Source organism: Heptranchias perlo, chromosome 17, assembly GCF_035084215.1.
Source record: "Heptranchias perlo isolate sHepPer1 chromosome 17, sHepPer1.hap1, whole genome shotgun sequence".
Lineage (NCBI taxonomy): Eukaryota > Metazoa > Chordata > Chondrichthyes > Hexanchiformes > Hexanchidae > Heptranchias > Heptranchias perlo.
Window position 1 is genome coordinate 2,750,806 of NC_090341.1, and position 13,803 is coordinate 2,764,608.

At 46.2% G+C, this 13,803-nt stretch overlaps 1 protein-coding gene across 3 annotated transcripts in view; it reads right to left on the bottom strand.

Moving 5' to 3' along the window:
• Nucleotides 1–4,252: 4,252 nt before the first annotated feature.
• LOC137333972 (uncharacterized) overlaps nucleotides 4,253–13,803 on the bottom strand; it is a 31,447-nt gene continuing 21,896 nt past the window's right edge. For 2 of the 3 annotated variants that reach the window (XM_067998350.1, XM_067998351.1), the window contains exons 8-12: nucleotides 12,088–12,195; nucleotides 9,737–9,954; nucleotides 9,569–9,637; nucleotides 7,564–7,659; nucleotides 4,253–7,184 (exon numbers count right to left, since the gene is read on the bottom strand). In XM_067998350.1, coding sequence (XP_067854451.1) covers nucleotides 7,049–7,184; nucleotides 7,564–7,659; nucleotides 9,569–9,637; nucleotides 9,737–9,954; nucleotides 12,088–12,195 — 627 coding nt within the window. In that variant the 3' untranslated portion in view covers nucleotides 4,253–7,048. The remainder of the gene's footprint in view (nucleotides 7,185–7,563; nucleotides 7,660–9,568; nucleotides 9,638–9,736; nucleotides 9,955–12,087; nucleotides 12,196–13,803) is intronic. The other variant, XM_067998352.1, reaches the window with a different exon arrangement.

Below are 13,803 nucleotides of genomic sequence, written 5' to 3' on the forward strand. Positions count from 1 at the left end.
CAGCACTCCCTCAGCACTACGAGCGTCGGCCTGGATTACAACCTCAAGCCTGCGGAGTGGAACATGAACCCACGATCTTCTGACTCAGAGGCAATAGAGTGCTACCTACTGAGTCGCAGGTGACACGAGATTTCTTGCCCCCCAACACCCCGCCGAAGGACTCTCGAGGTTACCCACACAGTGCCAGCTCACAGCCCAAGAGGCCATCGTTCCCATGTCAGCCTGGGCAGTGAATGTCGACCAGCAACTCCACCATGGGGAGCAGCACAGTGGAGCCTGATCCTGTCACTCCACCGTGGGGAGCAGCACAATGGAGCCTGATCCTGTCACTCCACCGTGGGGAGCAGCACAGTGGAGCCTGATCCTGTCACTCCACCGTGGGGAGCAGCACAGCGGAGCCTGATCCTGTCACTCCACCATGGGGAGCAGCACAGCGGAGCCTGATCCTGTCACTCATCTGACTTCCACATTCACCCACTCTCCAGCAATGGTGAGATGATTGGCTGTCTGTTTTGAGAGCTTGATTAGTTTGTGCGAACCACGTGACTGAAAAATCTCATCCATCATTGGTCCGTGCCATTTCATTGACAACAGAGGTGCGAGTAAAGGGGGGCTGGATGGAGAAGGTGGGAATCACTGAATTTAGTATTTCACACAAAGGCGATGTCACAGACTCACCTCGACAAGCCCTGAGACCCTGGCTGCACCATCATGCCGCCCAATGTATTCTCGTCCCTGGGCTCGCTGACCTACATTGCCTTCTGGTCCACCAATTCCTCAAATTTAAAATTCTCATCCTTGTGTTCAAATCTCTCCATGGCCCTCGCCCCTCCCTATCTCTGTAACCTCCTCCAGCCCTACAATCCTCCGAGATCTCTGCGCTTCTCCAATTCTGGCCTCTTGTGCGACCCTACTTCCTTCTCCCCGCCATTGGCGGCCGTGCCTTCAGCTGCCTAGGCCCTAGGCTCTGAAATTCTCTTCCTAAACCTCTCCCTCCTCCTTCAAGACACTCCTTAATACCTACCTCCTCTACAAGCTTTTGGTCACCTGTCCTAATGTCTCCTTCTTTGGATCAGTTCAAATTTTTGTCTGATAACGCTCCTGTGAAGCGCCTTGGGACATTTTATTACATTAATGATGCTATATAAATGCAAGTTGTTATTGTTGTAACATACAACATTTCCCCAGATTCCCTCCATTAGCGTATCAAGGGATAGGGAGCAAAGGCGGCCAAATGGGGTTGAGGTGATCTAATTGAACAAGCCCGAGGGGCTAAATGGCCTACTCCTGTACCTATTGTTCCTATGCCAGCTCCAGTCCCTCACCCTCACTGCACCAGCCTGGCATCTGCTCAGCCCACGCTCCACCCTCAGGTCCCCTCAACCTTCTCTCCAGCCTGCGACACAGTCAAGGCTGAAACGAAGGTTGATAATCACAAAGGAAGTGGGACTAGCTGGATTGCTCTTGCGTAGAGCCGGCACAGACTCGATGGGCCGAATAGCCTCTTTCCGTGCTGTAACCTTTCTATGATTCTATGAGAGAGCTTACTGAGGGGGAGAAGTATTCCGTGTTAAGGTTGATTTGATAGGGTAGATAGAGAGAAATTATTTCCGCTGGTGGGAGAGTCCAGAACAAGGGGACAGAACCTTAAAATTAGAGCTGGGCTGTTCAGGGGTGATGTCAGGAAGCACTTCTTCACACAAAGGGGAGTGGGAATCTGGAACTCTCTCCCCCAAAGAGGCTGTGGATGCTGGGGGTCAATTGAAATTTTCAAGACTGAGATTGATAGATTTTTCTTAGGTAAGGGTATCAAGGGATATGGAGTTGAGGTTATTTTCTAAGCTAGGAACTGTGGTTGAGCAGAGAAATTATGGGGTCCATTTACAGAAATCACTAAAATCTAGTGGACAGGTACAAAAAATAATTAAAAAGGCTAATGGAATGTTAGTCTTTATCTCAAGGGGGCTGGAATACAAAGGGGGAGGAAGTTATGCTACAGTTGTATAAAGCTTTAGTTAGACCCCCATCTGGAGAGACTGCGTCCAGTTCTGGGCACCGCACCTCAGGAAGGATATATTGGCCTTGGAGGGGGTGCAGCGCAGATTCACCAGAATGATACCGGGGTTAAAAGGGTTAAATTATGAGGACAGGTTGCATAGACTAGGCTTGTATTCCCATGAATATACAAGATTAAGGGTGATCTAATTGAGGTGTTTAAGATGGAACTCACTGCCTGAAAGGGTTGTGGAGGCAGGAACCCTCACAACATTCAAGAAGCATTTGGATGAGCACTTGAAATGCCATAGCATACAAGGCTACGGACCAAATGCTGGAATATGGGATTAGAGTAGACAGGGCTGATGGCCGGCGCAGACACGATGGGCCGAAGGGCCTCTATCCGTGCTGTATAACTCTATGACTCTATGATTAAAGGATTTGATAGGGTAGATAGAGAGAAACTATTTCCTCTGGTGGGGGAGTCCAGAACCTTAAAATTAGAGCCAGGCCGTTCAGGGGTGAAGCCAGGAAGCACTTCTTCACACAAAGGGGAGTGGAAATCTGGAACTCTCTCCCCCAAAAAGCTGTTGAGGCTGGAGGTCAATTGGAAATTTCAACACTGAGATGGATTGATTTTTGTTGGGTAAGGGGATTAAGGGTTACGGAACCAAGGCGGGTAAATGGAGTTAAGATACAGATCAGCCATGATCTAATTGATCAACATTCAAGATTGGATTGGATAGGGGGATAAAGGAAAAGGGGTTAAAGGATATGGGAACAGGGTGGGTAAATGTGATTAGAATTCATTTGCTCATGTGGAGGGTAAACACCGACACGGATATTTGGGCCAAATGGCCTGTTTCCGTCTTGTAACTTCTATACATTTCAATGGTGCAATAGAGGCTGGTATTCTGAGGTTGGGGGCTGAAGCACATTGTTGGGGCAGTGTAGAATCATAGAAAGGTTACAGCACGGAAGGAGGCCATTTGGCCCATCGAGTCCGTGCCGGCTCTATGCAAAAGCAATCCAGCTAGTCCCACTCCCCTGCCCAATCCCTGTAGCCCTGCAAATTTTTTCCCTTCAAGTACTTATCCAGTTCCCTTTTGAAGGCCATGATTGAATCTGCCTCCACCACCCCCTCGGGCAGTGCATTCCAGATCCTAACCACTCGCTGTGTAAAAAAGTTTTTCCTCATGTCACCTTTAGTTCTTTTGCCAATCACCTTAAATCTATGTCCTCTGGTTCTTGACCCTTCCACCAATGGGAACAGTTTCTCTCTATCTACTCTGTCTAGACCCTTCATGATTTTGAATATCTCTATCAAATCTCCTCTCAACCTTCTCTGTTCCAAGGAGAACAACCCCAGCTTCTCCAGTCTATCCACGTAACTAAAGTCCCTTATCCCTGGAATCATTCTAGAAAATCTCTTCTGCACCCTCCCTAAGGCCTTCACATCTTTCCTAAAGTGCGGTCCCCAGAACTGGACACAATACTCCAGTTGTGGCCGAACCAGTGTTTTATAAAGGTTCAACGAGACCTTCCTGCTTTTGTACTCTATGCCTCTATTTATAAATGTAAGGAATCTTACAACACCAGGTTATAGTCCAACGTTTTATTTGAAAATCACAAGCTTTCGGAGTTTACCTCCTTCGTCAGGTTTACCTCCTTCACTCACCTGACGAAAGAGGTAAACTCCGAAAGCTTGTGATTTTCAAATAAAACTGTTGGACTATAACCTGGTGTTGTAAGATTCCTTACATTTGTCCACCCCAGTCCATCACCGGCATCTCCACATCTTGGCTTCTATTTATAAAGCCCAGGATCCCGTATGCTTTTTTAACCGCTTTCTCAACCCGCCCTGCTACCTTCAATGATTTGTGCACATATACCCCCAGATCTCTTTGTTCCTGTATCTCTTTTAGAGTTGTGCCCTCTAGTTTATTTTGCCTCTCCTCGTTCTTCTACCGAAATCTATCACTTCGCATTTTTCTGCGTTAAATTTCATCCACCACGTGTCCGCCCATTCCACCAGCCTGTCTATATCCTCTTGAAGTCTATCACTAGGAGGGTAGAGGGAGCTTTACTCAGCATTTAACTGTGAGATACCTGACTTAACCCGAGACCGATGCTGGAAGTGTACCATTTCCCAACACGAGCAGCCCTCATCTTGAGGAGTACCAAACGGTCACACGCAGAAAGAAACCTTGCAATGGTTTTGCCTCGATAACAAATTTGAGAATATCACGACTGGATATCAAGAGTTTTAAATGCATTTAATATCTCGGTAAAAAGTCAATACACTGTCTCTGTTGGTTGTCAAACATTGTCACCGAATACCAGATACTTGCTGTAAGCAGTTCTGTATTTTCTAACCGGTATTTCACAAGGCTAGCAAGCTGCTAACTCATGCTGCATGCTGTTGCTGAATAGCGGTGGGTTATTTGTGCGAGATTATTTTTAAATCCCTATTTGTCTCTTAAAATTGCAAGATGTACAATCCAGGTGCGAAAATTCTTTTACATTGCTCACCCTCACATCATTACTGAGGGTTATAACTGTTTCATCTCTGCTAAAGATTATCGTAAAATATATATTTTTTAAATTGCTGTTTCCTCCAGCGCGGTTCTGCACTGAACTGTGAAACGGGCATAAGACTGCTGGATCACAGAGCGTGAGGGCACAATCCCCACAGAATAACGCCGTCAAGAGGTCATTCTGTGCTCCCACCAGGGGTCTTAGCTCACAGGGAGTGTGGGTCGGAGAATCAGGGCTACCCTGTTGTATCCCCATTCCCTGCCAGTGTGGCTTCTCCGCTGGGAGGGTGGAATCAAAGCCCGTTAAATCATTTATAATCTCGGTCGGCGTGCAGTAGGAACGAGATCCCCAGTGTGGTCTGTGGAGTTAAACCACCAGGTCAGTCGCACGGGCAGAGCCAGAGCTCCGTGAACTATCTGCCCGTTGTCGCTCAGCACTTTTTTCATCTCTCTCCTGGACCAACAACTCCTGTTGCGTGTCTTCTGTTTAAAACATCCTTACGAGAGCCTCGAATCATAATCAGTAATGGGTGACTGCAACTCATTATCTTTATTTTCTCCGCCAAAGGCAAAGTCTCTCACTGGACCGCAAGATCAGTGGCCATTGCCCCCCGACCCCTCTGGCATCTTGCCCAAGTGACCACTCTTTTACGCGTGGTCAACGTAAAAGACTGCTGACAAGCTATTTGACTGTGGGGGCATCTCCACGGAGCCCACACCTATCCTCAAGTGTGTGATTTCCAGTAAGGGAGTTTGGGTGGGTTGGGGGGTGTGTGGTCACTGGTCTGGACTGATAACGAGCAGGAATAATGGTGGATTTTTTGTGGTGTTGAAACCAATTGAAGTATTCTTGGTCCTTGTCTTGCGTTGCAATCAGTTAACTCATCGCAGGCCGGTGGGGGCTGAACCTGGGTCGTTCCCGGTCTGTGTGGCCCAGATGCAAACTGCATTTACCGACTGTGCTAACTGAGGCAACATTTAAAAAAGGTAAGTAAATAATGCAGCAAAACAATACAGTCAGAGGATAAAAGGTTGTCAAGGTAGCACCACTGGTGCAGAGGCACGAGAAAGGTCAGCCATAGGACTATAGCACTGCCGCCCCCAATCCTGCACCCCCCCCACCTTACCCGTACCCGTGCCCAGCACGGCTCTGTGCGTCTGGGCCACCAAACTCTGCCCTTTACAATCCACAGCACTCTCTCTTCCATTGCTGACAAACCTTTGGTCAACTGGGTAGGCGGATGAGAAACAATAAGCTCCACGAACCCGTTCACAAACTACCAACAGTCGCACGCAATTTTTGGTTTTTGTACCGCAAAGCGAAACGAACATTAAATATTATAATAAATAAAAACATTCATATAAATAGTGCAAAAAATATACAAACTCTATTATAATTACAAAAAAATGATATGTTCACAGCTTCTAGTCCTATCTACAAAGTAAATCCAGGTGGAAATAGTCGAGAGAATCAGATAACCATATAAATGTGGGGCTCTAATCGCTGAGCGCGAGAACAGGCAGCGGTGGGAGTAGCAGGAAACAGCCTGGAAGAGACAGGGGGGCACACTGGGTTAGATAATAGCCCTTTGTCGCTGGGCACTTGGATTCAACTCCAGTCCAGGCCGATGGGGTGAAAGCTTCCCCCATCCTGTCTGCAAGTTTCCTACATGAAATGGGCTTTGAGGAAACTCACTCCAGTTGAGTGGGGTCGATGGCGATCTGTAAGTTCAGAGAGCTGGCTGGGAGGGAGTCACTGTGCCTGACAATGTGAGTGAGGCGGATAAACATACTGGGGGTCATTTTGACTTCGGGTGATAGTGTAAAACAGGCCATATCGGATCAGCCGCCCGTTTATACATCTCTCCTCATTCTCATTTCCATTCCACGGGAGAGATGTATAACGGGCAGCTGACCGGATATCACCCAAAGTCACAATTACACCCACACAGTCAATAAAATGGCTGTATTTCTACTCATCAAAGCTCAGCCCCCTTTCCCCAGTAACTCCCCAGGGTTATCAGGATTCACTGTTCAAATCAAAAATGAAAAGAAAACACAACTGGAATGGGAAAAAAAAGGACATTAATTTTACTCTCTTCGATAAGCAGGTCCTGTTTCCCTTTGCTCTTTAAACAGGCTGCTGGCAGTCTAATGCCCTGCCCTCCCTGGCACGATACCCTGCTGTCCCATACAAAAATATACAGCCCTACCCAAACCACAATGCTCCCTTGAGAACTGCCCCTGACCTCTTTCCACCATCGTGTCCCAAGGCAACTGACCCTGGATCAAAGCCACCCTCCCCACCCCACCCCACCCCCCATATAAAACCCAGTGTACTCATCAACACATAGTAATCAACAATCCTAAAACAGTGCAGTACACAGGCACGGTTTTGCGTTCCCTTTACGTGACTTTCTTTTTCTGCCCATACTCATTTGGGCTTGGGGTGGAATTTCCATTCTTTAACAGGTCGTGGCTGCACTCCTGGTTTTTGCTCCTAAACCTTTGGGCTGTTATTGAAGGGCATTCTTTGACGGATTTGCTTTCAAAATGTTCTCTCTTAGCCCCTCGAAGTACCGGTATTGCTTCTCGAGCTTTGAGGGAACGGTTCTCCAGAGTTTGGTGCGCTTTGAGTACATCCTGTGGTAGCTGAGATAAAGTAAGAGGTGGTTGGCTATCGGATGGAGCACAATTAAAAACCTTCCAGCTTAATACTGCATCATGAATGACGAGGAACGCCCGACAGCCCAGTTGCTAAATGCACTGACTACTGTGGTGCCGACCAGTACCCCTTGACTGCTGCGGGCCTCGGGTGATGTCCCTCCAGTTCAAGAGCCTACCGGTACTAACCGTCTGGGCTCATGCACGAGGACTGAGGCAAAGTATTGGAGAAATGCTGATGCCCACAGGACTGTAGCCCATGAATCGGTGGCTTCTAAAACAGATGAAGAGATAAGAGCACCACTATATCCGGTGGGATCCCACTGTGTCCCCGGTCTCCCTCCATCTCTATTTATTACCTACTTACACAATTTCACCACTAGCACCACGCTGGTTTTCACAATCAACGTGCGAATTATAATCAATTGCTGCAAGCAAAGTACGTATTTGGTAATCCTCGTACCTACAGAGAAAGATCAATGCAGTGATGAACCAGCACACTTATAATACAGAAGGCAAGTTGGCACTGAACAATGCCGTTTACGTACTACGGTTAATCACATTTAAGGTATATGTTTATATCTAAACCCTAAATACAACACTCCCAAAGTTGAATGCAATGTGTGTGATGCGGATAAATCAAACTGGGGGTGGGGGAGGAGAAGGCAGGCAACAACAAGTCACTTAAAAACAGAGGAAATGTTATGGTTATCAAAATAATTCAAGCTAGTTGGTTACATTTCTGGGGGACAGTGGGTCCTTTCACTCCAGGAGCCTTGAATCCAGTCCAGACCCGGTGGGATGAAAGACCTGTCTGTCTGTTGGTGGAAATGGGTTTGAACAAAATTGATCCAGTTCCACAGCACCAAACATGGGTAAGGAATATGAAAGGGCTTATCAAACCCACCTCTCTCACAGCCCATGTACACTCCACTCTCCCCCATCAGGGACTCTCTTCCATCCACTGAATCTCCTCCCACAGCCTTGTACCGTCTACTCTATCATGGACTCTACCCACCCATTTAATCTCCTCCCACAGCCCGTGTACACTCTACCCTGTATGGACTCTACACCAACCACATCTAACCCATGCTATACCTGAGCTGGGACTGTTTGATTTGACACGATAGAGGGAACTTTACTCCAGGTCTAACCCATGCTATACCTGAGCTGGGACTGTTTGATTTGACACTGGGCACCTGAATGGAAAGTGATCAATTCCCAGCACTCACATCCCTCAAGATCAGCACAAAAAAAAACTGCCTTTAGAAAAATTAAAGAAAAAAATGTTTTAATAGCAGTGAGAAGCATCTCCCTTTATGAAAAGCCTCATGTCCAGCACAGATGCGTCACATAACACGTCAACAGAACAATCTTAAAAATGTATAAAAAGAGAAAGGATACCTATCATTTCCTTCTTACTTTGTGGAGAAGCCACGGATTAACAAGGTGCCACCAAACTACAGAAATGATTCTCATGTAGTTGATCACGGGCTGTACCTATTGCAACTATTGAACCCTGCAGCCTTAAAGGGGCAGGCTAGGCTGCACATAGCTCCATATTATCAGCACATTACGTTGAGTGTCACACGGTACAGAGGTCACTCATCTCATTGCCATTTGTGGGATCTTGCTGTGCAGAAAATACTTAACGTGTTTGCTTACATCTGCATTTCAAAATCAATTTGTTGTGCGTAAAGCACTTTGAGATAGAAACATGTAAATGCAGCTCTCTCCCTGTTAACAGGTACTGACAGGTGTACATGTATCTCCTTTATAACATTTAGCATCATACGGCAATTCTGTACAATACACGTCCCCTCTCATCACCAGTCTCCTAATTATAGTGTCGTTGAATGATGCACAAGGATATGACAGGTTCATAGAATCATTGACTCTTACAGCACAGAAGGAGGCCATTCGGCCCTCATGTCTGTGCTGGCTCTTTGAAAGAACTATTCAGTTAGTCCCACTCCCCCTGCTCTTTCCTCACAGCCCTGTAATTTTCTCCTCTTCAAGTATTTATCCAATTCTCCTTTTGAAAGTTATTGTTGAATCTGCTTTCACCGCCCTTTCAGGCAGTGAATTCCAGATCAGAACAACTCGCCGTGTAAAAAAATTTCTCCTCATCTCCCCTCTGGCTCTTTTACCAATTACCTTAAATCTGTGTCCTCTGGTTATTGATCTTCCTGCCAGTGGAAACAGTTTCTCCTTATTTACTCTATCAAAACCCTTCATGATTTTTAAGACATCTATTAAATCTTCCCTTAACCTTCTCTGCTCTAAGGAGAACAATCCCAGCTTCTCCAGTCTCTCCACGTAACTTCATCGATAAATATAAAGGTAGGAACATTTTATGGATCTTTACTTACTCATATTTGAAGTTTTTTGCAGCATACATTAGAATGTGATCGTTAAATGACTCCAGTTCACTGGTCACCCTGCAAGGGTTATTAAAACATTGTCTTACAACAGAGAACCAGCACTCTGAATAATCGAGGATTCAGCACTTCAGTCAAAAAGGAATTACAGTAACAAACCTGGCTTGGACGAAGTAGCTCAGGTTGGAGGTGAGCCATTTGTCGTACACCACTCCCCGCAAGGCATCATGAGCCGGAGAACCCGCTTTGAGCCACTTCTTATTCTTGACTTCCTTGACTGCGAGAGGGCCATGTTCGCAGGATGCTGCAGTGGAGCCATCGCCAAGCAGCCACTCGTGCATGTTCACTGTGTGATGCAGGATGCTGCGCCAGCGAGACTTTAACGACAAGCATTCATTTTAGATCGTTGAAGACATCACGATGGATTTTGTTTCCGCCAACTTTCTCCCCTTCCTCTCCTCTCCTGAAGGCACTACTTCATGCTGAGGTACCGATCCCTGGATGCTCTCCATCCTGGTAGCTCATCCAAGCGCCCAGATTCCGTACACGAGCCGAGAGCGCCAGCAGGCTGCTAAGGGCATCGCAGCTGAGTCTGATTCTCCCCTCAACTAACAGCACACTTTCCGCGGGGGCAGCATGTTACCGAACGGCAATCGAGAGCAGGAAATTCTTCTCGGCCCAGGGGACTTGAGGCCGAGCCCAGGCTGAGACCAGCTAACTCAGCACGAGCCGAGAACCGATCCTGCAACCTTTGGGTCCACTGAGGACAGGGTCAGGCTGAGAGTGTCGACCCCCACCAAACCCACCCCCCACTTACGGTCAAGAGGTCTGCCAGCACTCGCCCGAAGAATGGCCACTTGGGCATAAAGCTGAGGAGCAGCTGGTACCTGCAGAAGTGTGTCCTGGCTAGCGCCTTCAGGTGAATGGGGAGAACACGGGAACGGAAAATACTACTATATATAATAAAAACAGAAGGCTACAAAGGAAGCAATCTTGTCCTGGGATTCAGATGCTGTCATCTGAACCCCTCAATTTTAATTAATATTATTAATGACCCCTTTTCACCATTCTACAGAGAGACAACATTGTTTCACAAACACCAATGAGCTCCCTCCCCCCAACAAATATTCCTTCTGGAATATTGTCCCGGTTATTATTGCTATCCTTGTCACTGTACCAGTCTGAGCTGTAAATATTCTGCTTGCAGCATTCCGACTATGTCATTTTTTCTCCTCCTTTCCTGAAGGTGCTGACTCATCCTGGGGTCACTATTCTGCGTCCATCAGCCACCTTCTAGTACTCACCCCCATCCCCCCCAAGTGTGAGCTCGGGCAACAACAACTTGCATTTATATAGCGCCTTTAACATAGTAAAAATGTCCCAACACGCTTCACAGGAGCGATTATCAAATAAAATTTAACACCGAGCCACATAAGGAGATATTAGGACAGGTGACCAAAGGCTTGGTCAAAGAGGTAGGTTTTAAGGAGCGTCTTAAAGGAGGAGAGGTAGAGAGGTTTAGGGAGGGAATTCCAGAGCTTAGGGCCCAGACAGCTGAAGGCACGGCCGCCAATGGTGGAGCGATTAAAATCAAAGATGCGCAAGAGGCCAGAATTGGAGCAGCGCAGAGATCTCGGAGGGTTGTAGGGCTGGAGGAGGTTACAGAGACAGGGAGGGGCGAGGTCATGGAAGGATTTGAAAACAGGGATGAGAATTTCAAAATCGAGGCATAAAATGCGGAATTGTAATCCCCCGCACCCTTATCCTTTATTCCCTCTAAATCATCGCGTGATTGATAATCTGTGTGACTTTATTCTCTGTGATACCATATTTCTCACTTCAAAAACAAACATCTATGTAAACAGAACAGGGAGAAAAGCACGAGGACTGCAGATTGGTTGCACCAACTATCCGACCCCAGCCAGATCATCCTGCACTCTGGGCAGTGCAAGAAACCCTGTGCTTTCCACATCACAAGGGGGCACACAGCGGGGATCTGATTAACTCCCGATGAACCAGGCACCCTTGACGCAAGAGATAACCCATCTTGTTATTACAAATATATAAAGAAAGGTAGCAGTTGCGAGTTCTCGCTGTTGGCACTGAGTCTCACTGGGTGTGGGCGTGATCCAGGAATGGAACTATAACACCCTCGTCCAGCTTCTACATCCTCATCCAGTGAGGCTATTTCTGCCCTATCGAGCTAAATTGTATAACCATTGAGTTTTACATTATACATGAATAGCAACAACAGTGGCAAGGAAAGCTTGTTTGATATTAGAATTCTTCAATGTCTACAACACTAAAAATAACATACTGTAAAATCCCGGGTACAGTCGCACCTGTGGTTTTTTATGCTAGCAGTTACAAATTCCAGATTATACTGGGGCATCAGTTGTAATCACATGGTTGCTTGTCATAGGAACTGGTGTTAAGGGGCTCTCTGGACACTGGGTTTTACGGTGTGTTGCCTTTTTATTTCTCCATGCCCATACATGGGTGTCACTCACCATCAAGGTGTTTGTATCACCATGACTATGTTGGCAACAGTACATGAAATGACTTATGATGTCTCTAATCCACGGTTGCAGGTCTTTGTTGTCACTGGAAGCTGTTACCTGGAAAGTAGGATACATAAAAAGTCGGAGATAAGCACCATAGTGCCTCAGTTGGTGCAATAAGAACATAGGAATCGCTGGACGAAAAAAGACCGAGGTCCATTCCGTTCACCTTCTACCACCCTGGTAATCACAGGATACGATGATAATGGATGTTGACCAATCCTAGCAATCAATCTCTAACAATGAGTCTACAACAGACCCAGACATGAGGTGAGGAAAACCCCGTGGGGGAGAGCTTTGGAAACCATAGGTCCAAAGTCACCTGTTCCTCCCGAGCCTGTTACACTCAACACACGTCATGTCTCAAATTACTCACATACTAGATTCCAAAATATTATTTATTTTCTGAATGGAATCTATCTAATTTGTACTTGAATGAATCAATACTAACTGCTTCCACCATCTCCCCAGAGAGCCTGTTCCATTGATTGACCACTCACTCACTGAAATAATGAATCGCAGATTAGTTTTGAATTTACCCCCTTCAAACACAGGCTGGTTCCACTGTTCTGGACAAGGTGAAATCTAGCCTCTGTAGAATCCTAACAACAGCAATCATCACCTTTCAACCTTCTCTTTTCCAGTGGGAACATGCCCAATTTACATAATCGCTCCTTATAATCCAATCCCTCCATCCCGTCAATCATTCTGGTTTTTCTCTTCTGTATCCTTTCAATAGCTGCAATGTAGATAAGTGTGAGGAAGTACATTTTGGTAGGAAGAATAAGGAGGCCACATACTGCTTGGAAAATAAGAGTCTAAATGGGATAGAGGAGCAGAGGGATCTGGAGGTACAGATACACAAATCACTAAAAGGAGCGATGCAAGTTAATAAGGCCATAAAAAAAGCAAACCAAGCACTGGGGTCCATTTCTAGAGGGAGAGAATTGAAAAACAGAGAAGTTATGTTAAACTTGTATAGAACCTTGGTTAGACCACACTTGGAGTACTGTGAACAGTTCTGGTCTTTATATTATAAAAAGGATATAGAGGCACTGGAAAAGATGCAAAAAAGATTTACTAGGATGATACCAGAATTGAGAGGTTATACCTATCAGGCAAGATTGAACAGTCTGGGGCTCTTCTCTCTAGAAAAGAGAAGACTAAAGGGTGACCTGATAGAGGTCTTTCAGATTATGAAAGGGTTTGATAGGGTAGACGTAGAGAAGATGTTTCCACTTGTGAGGGAGACCAGAACTAGGGGCCATAAATATAAGATAGTCACTAATAAATCTAATAGGGAATTCAGGAGAAACTTCTTTACTCAGAGAGTGGTTAGAATGTGGAACTCGTTCCCACAAGGTGTAGTTGAGGCAAATAGCCTAGATAAATTTAAGGGGAAGCTGGATAAACATATGAGGGAGAAAGGAATAGAAGGATATGCTGATGGAGTTAGATGAAGAAGGGTGCAAGGAGGCTTGTGTGGAGCATAAACACTGGCTTGGACCTGTTGGGCCAAATGAACTGTTTCTCTGCTGTACATTCTATGTAATAATGATGTGAACGGAGCAGGATGCACTCATCTTAGATCCCTGGTCCATGCTGAGTTAGTTCTCATCCAGGGCAGCAGTTAGGGTTCCTGCTCCTGACCATTATCCAATTATC